The 6,085-nt window shown below is 43.1% G+C and overlaps 1 protein-coding gene across 3 annotated transcripts; it reads left to right on the plus strand.

The window, feature by feature from the left end:
- The first annotated feature begins 523 nt into the window (after positions 1–523).
- On the plus strand, positions 524–3,750 carry LOC6563393 (translation initiation factor IF-2, mitochondrial). Of its 3 annotated transcripts, XM_001989554.3 has the most exons (6): positions 524–571; positions 664–774; positions 1,082–1,214; positions 1,280–1,848; positions 1,904–2,323; positions 2,850–3,750. In XM_001989554.3, the coding sequence occupies exons 2-6, from the start codon at positions 670–672 to the stop codon at positions 3,681–3,683; spliced, it is 2,061 nt and encodes a 686-aa protein (XP_001989590.1). In that variant the 5' UTR covers positions 524–571; positions 664–669; the 3' UTR covers positions 3,684–3,750. The 3 variants fall into 3 exon arrangements, with proteins under 3 accessions (XP_001989590.1, XP_032593335.1, XP_032593334.1); XM_032737444.2 differs by lacking the exon at positions 524–571 and having other exon boundaries at positions 635–774; positions 1,904–2,294; positions 2,850–2,950; XM_032737443.1 differs by lacking the exon at positions 524–571 and having other exon boundaries at positions 727–774; positions 1,101–1,214.
- The last annotated feature ends 2,335 nt before the right edge of the window (positions 3,751–6,085 follow it).

Consider the following 6,085-nt stretch of genomic DNA (forward strand, 5'->3'; position numbering starts at 1 on the left):
ATAGGTGAAAGGAATATGAATTATGAGTTTTAGAATTTACGTACTTTTGTACATATATTATTGATTATTGTCCAAATCAAAATCAGACCATGAATAAATCCATTTAATGTATATCTTGAAACTTGGATAATAAGCTTTCTAAGACAAACACCAAATATAGCCAAGACCGGAACCTATTACTAAAGACTAAAGCTGGGACTCTCGCGGCCTTATTAAGCTGCACTTGGTTGCTATCTACGCTAAGCCGAAGAACAAACGAATAAGCAAATGTACGCAATATTGACTATCGATAACACACTGCTATAATTTACTAAGGTTATCAGCTGATTTCAAAAATATATGATTTATCACGCTCACAGTACAAACATAAATCGAATATTAGCTGTTATCAACGCAAATATACAGGCATTGGACGAAATATCGTTTGGGTCGATAAGTATCTTAAACTTAGTTAGGCATATGATTTGGTGGAAACTGAAGGGCAGGGCTGACTGTGCGGAACTGCCAACTTATTATTTCTAAATATTTGTACGCTTGCCACTCTCGGTCACACTTAAATGGACACCATGAGGTAAACAGTGAAATTAATTACACAATAACTTGGATTTTCTAAAAGAAACCAAAGTACCTATATATATAATAAATAACAAGCAATCTGGTTAGCTCAAAATGTTGCAATTAAGAGGGATTTATAAATTGGGCACTACGCTACGTCAGCGCCAATTTCACACCGGCATAGCGAGACTTAAGCGTCGCAAGACAGCTGAGGAGAAGGTGAGACCAATCATAACAAATTAAACTAAAAGAGAAGGTGCAGAACATTCAGCGGCTGTGACGTCACAAAAGCCAATGATAATGTAGAGCTGTAAATTGTAGTATATAAATTCATATGAAATAAATCATATATATAAATTCACTATTAAGCTGCAATAATAACGGATTACCAAGCAACTTAAATAAATCTAAAGATGACCTCACATGCTTAAGCCTCAACCTTTTTTTTTTGAGAAACTTAAATGAGAGTTCTGATTGTTCAACCTTGTAGAATTGTTAGCACGGAACACACTGATTAATTATATAGAAATCCCCTCGAATTATAGAGTACTCTCCGAAGAAGTTGCAGGCAAGCAATGTGACAGCAACACACGGCGCCATCGACATCTGGCGATATATGAGCGTGTCTCAGCTGGCAAAGACACTGCAACGGCCGTTGGGTAAGTGGCACACTGAGTAAAAGTTCTTGGAAAATTGCTTAGTTGATGTCCTTTCCACTCCACAGACGATGTGCAGGAGGCGATGTTATATGTGCCTGGCGCTGACAACATCGAGGCAGCCGCCAAGCTGGAGGATCTGAAGATCATTCAGGAAATCGCCAAGAAGTTGGGCGCCAAAACACGAGTTGTCGCCGCACCGGAAGCGAGCGTCGAGGATGAGCACAAGGATCGTGATGTCTTACCTAGGCCACCGGCATCGCCGGAGCTGCTCAAGCAACGGCCGCCGGTGGTGACGGTGATGGGCCATGTGGATCATGGCAAGACAACACTGTTGGATTCGCTGCGCGGCGCTGATGTGGCCGCTGGTGAGGCTGGTGGTATTACTCAGCATATTGGCGCCTTCACGGTCACTCTGGAGAATGGCGAAAGAGTCACGTTCCTGGATACGCCTGGCCATGCGGCATTCAGTGCAATGCGGGCGCGCGGAGCTGTCGCCACAGATATAATTGTGCTTGTCGTTGCCGCCGAGGATGGCGTTATGGCGCAAACACGCGAGGTCATTGAGCTCGCAAAAGGAGCACAGGTGCCCATAATCGTGGCATTGAACAAGATTGACAAACCCGAAGCGAATATTGTAAGCGTTTTTATATATTATTATACCCGAAGCGCTAATTCATCTGTTTTTGCAGGAGAAGAGCAAACGGGAACTGGCCCAAATGGGTCTGACGCTGGAGGAGCAAGGCGGCGATGTCCAAGTCATCCCGATTTCGGCGCTGAAGGGCACAAACTTGCAGCTGCTGGCGGAGGCTGTCAGCACACAGGCCACGCTGATGGGGCTAAAGGCAGACACCACTGGCCTGGTTGAGGGCATTGTAGTGGAGTCCAAGACCGATCCACGTCGCGGCAAACTATCGACAGCCATTGTCACGCGTGGCACATTGCGTAAGGGCTCGGTCTTGCTGAGCGGATTAGCCCATGCTAAGGTGCGTGGCTTATTCGATCACAATGGCCAGCCACTAACAGAGGCAGCGCCGGGCACGCCCGTGGAAATATTGGGCTGGCGAGAACTCCCGCTAGCTGGTGAGTTAATACTGGAGGTGGAGACGGAGGTATGCCAAGGAAGTCTTTTAGCACAGTGTTCAATCGGAAATTACAACTTTCTGTCAGAGTAGCGAATTTCAAATCAGAATCGTCTTGTTTATTTATGCCTGCATCTTAATGGCCGATCCATAAAGTACATAGCCATGTTTGTATGCCAGCTAGTTTCAGATTTAAAAATATCTATGAACTGTTCCCTTTATCCGTTTTTTTTACATTTTTTTTTGCAGCAGACAGTAAATATTTAAGTCATAAAGTATATAGCCATGTCTGTATGCAAGCTCGTTTCAGATTTAAAAATATCTTGATGAGTCTTTTTGCTGCAGGCAGTAAATATTTAGGTCACAGTTTGCAGAATTGTAGTACTACATCATAGAGCTAGAATTGATAAGACCGTAGAAGTTATTTTTCTAGAGTACATATTGGTTCTTGTATTTATAGACAGTCTAAAATTCATTGCAGAAATTTGAACTAATTTGCGAGCGAACATTGTATTATTCCAAATTCACCATGTTCTAATGCCAATTAATTTTGCAGAGAAAGGCGCATGCAGTCCTTAAATTTCGCGAACACCAGGCACAGCAGGAGAAAGTCGAGTCGAGCAGCGATGAGATTCGTAAGAAAGAGGAGGAGCATCAGGCAAAGTACCGTGCAGAACGTGAGGCTCGCCGCCTGGCCGGACGCTTCAGAATGCGACGCGGTCAGCGAGTTAAACAGGTCGATGAGAATGATGGCAGTCCGCGCGTGAGTGTTGTCATCAAGGGTGATGTGCATGGATCTGTGGAGGCCATTTTGGATGTGCTAGAGACCTACAACAGCAACGATCGCTGCCGCTTGGATATTGTGCATTATGGCGTGGGCAATGTGACGGATGGTGATCTGGAACTGGCGAAAGCCTTCAATGCCATTATCTACGCCTTTGCCGTGGAAACACCACAGTCCAAGTTGGCCAAGGAGGTGGATGTGAAGAGTTACAATGTCATTTATCGCCTGATCGATGATCTCAAGGAGCAGTTGAGTAGCAAACTGCCTTCTGTGGAGGTGGAGGAGCAGCTGGGCGAAGCCAATGTGCTGCAACACTTCTTCATCAATGAGGGGCGTAAAGAGATTCCCGTGGCTGGTTGCCGCTGCACCAAGGGTGTGCTCAAGAAAAGCCAAAGATTTCGCCTGCTGAGAGACGGTGAGATCATTTACGACGGTGCTTTGGAGTCCATGCGTCATTTGAAAAACGAGGTGGACTCGATTAAAAAGGATGTAGAGTGCGGATTGCGCTTTAAGGACAACAAGGTGTTGCCAGAGGCAGGTGACACGTTGCAATGCTATACAACGCACATGGAGGCGCAGCAAACGGATTGGGATCCAGGTTTTTAGTAAATTTGCCACATGGGAACTGCTTTTATATTGTTGCCGTTGCATTGTTATCGTCATTACATATATGCATACATAAATAAATAAATAATATATATATCTATATATATATATATCTATTGTTTTTTGTATTATATATTGTGTATATAAAACAAGTCCACTATCCAACTTCCTGTTGATCTTACTGCCGCTGCTACTGTCGCTGCTACTGCCACCCTTCACCCACATGCCTAGCGCTTAGGATAACGACGCTGCCGCAGCGGAACTGACGCTGATAAGCCACTGACAACAGCCACGGTGACTGCGACTGTGGCTGCCACTGATTCTGAAGCTGCGTGCGCCCCTGGCTGACCATGTGCATGCCATGACGGAAACTGTTTAAATGGGTCAAAGCAATGCTAATTGGAGTTAACCCACACCAAGCCAGAAAGAAGCAGAGTCTCAGCCCAAGTCGTATTCTTCTCGCTTTTTTTCTTCTGATAAACGATTTCCGTTGAGGGTGGCCAATTAGTGCTTAGCTCTAAATTTGTGAATGAATTCGTTTTATTTAAAACACATCGCATTTTATACATTACACTCACACTGGTTTTATTTAATCGCATTTAAATGTTTGCCTTGAATATTGCGGATTTTCTTTGCGCTGCTCTCTGCGACATAAATTGTTGCTAGTTAGCTAACTGGAAAAAACTTTCCCCTACTGTTCGCTGATACGTGTGGCCTATTTTTAGGCATTGGATATCAACAAAGTAATTACACTAGGACAAAATTTTAGTGTTGGCGATTATGAAGCGTATGCTTAAAATGTTCATTTATTTAATATATTATTTGTCGATTGGTATAGTAAATAGGCTAAGGGTATATCATAGCGAGTCTAAACAAACTTTATTAGTATAATATATTTGCTATCTCTTTAGCTATATCCTAATCTTTATTTTTTGGTCTCATGGGCCATTAAATGCTACACTTTTGAAATTTAGAAATTATTCTTCAGTCATTTTTTGAGCATAACAGATTATTTCAACTGATCCATAATATTTATATATCTTATTGAATTTTTTAAGCTTAAATTTAATTTAGGAGATGTACATATTAAAAAGTATACGCTTTTGATTCTTATTACAGTGTGCAGGTTGATTTAGCTGGATCTACAAGTAGCGCTAGTGATATTCTGATTACCGAATCGTATGCCATTGTCAAGAACCGGAAACGGTGGACGGACTGGACAAAAGCTATTTTTGTTTGTGAATGAGTTAATCTGAGAAAATTGGAATGCGGAAATAAATAGCAGACAAAATAACCGAATTGTTCCTAAATGAGAACTCATGAATGAACTAGAACAATTAACACTTGACAACTTAGTAATAAATACTAGCATAGATATTCGATATGTCGGGGCAATGCCGTTGATGTGGAATTTGTTGAATGAATTTGCCAGACTGCAACGATCCCACAGCGCACCATTTGATATGGATGTCTATATTTGTCTGACTAGTTAAAAAAAAGATGTCAAATCAAAGTATAAACACATGCACATATGTTTTCAGTAATTAAAACTGAAATGGCTTCCCTGCACTGCACATGTATGTTATGACAAGGATCGCTTGCGTGGAAAGGACCCACACTTCCTAAATGCTGCCGACATGTGTTCATCAGCGAAGCATTGCCTCGCCTCGCTCATTAGGGGCGTCAAATGATCTTGACTGCAACTTCAATTTCAATTTGAACATGTGAGACAACAACGGAGACACTAAATCACCGCCTGGCTATTACTTTCAACATCAGTACTCACACACACACACACACACACACACACACACACACACACACACACACACACACACACACACACACACACACACACACACACACACACACACACACACACACACACACACACACACACACACACACACACACACACACACACACACACACACACACACACACATTTACGCACACCACACACGAATGCGGTCGCACACACGTGCAAAGCATGAAGATCAGTTGCAGAATTGCCAAGAAACGAAGAGAGAACCAGTTGAAAGTTGAGAGCCAATGCAAAATGCGAAATGCGCGTGCGAATGCAGACAAAATACAAACTCGCATTGGAGTTAGTCTCTTGTGGGGGCTGTGCGAAGCCGGTTCTCAAGTAAGGATCAATCGCATTTCACAATTTCATAAGGGAAACTATATTTAGTTGAAATTAATAAATCACCAAATAACGCCGATTGGTTTCTGCCCAAGCCTCTTATCCAGTTTGGGGCAAAACACAAAGCAACGGAAGCACAAACCCGCTGCTGATCATGGCGCTATCGCTGCTGCTCTGCTTTGACGCCGACATCTGCGTCGACAGCGACGCACAAGCTGTGTGAGTCGACCGACGCCTTGTAGTGCTAGTGTTGCTG

Source organism: Drosophila grimshawi, unplaced genomic scaffold (genome assembly GCF_018153295.1).
Source record: "Drosophila grimshawi isolate 15287-2541.00 unplaced genomic scaffold, ASM1815329v1 contig_311, whole genome shotgun sequence".
NCBI classification, from domain to species: Eukaryota; Metazoa; Arthropoda; class Insecta; order Diptera; family Drosophilidae; genus Drosophila; species Drosophila grimshawi.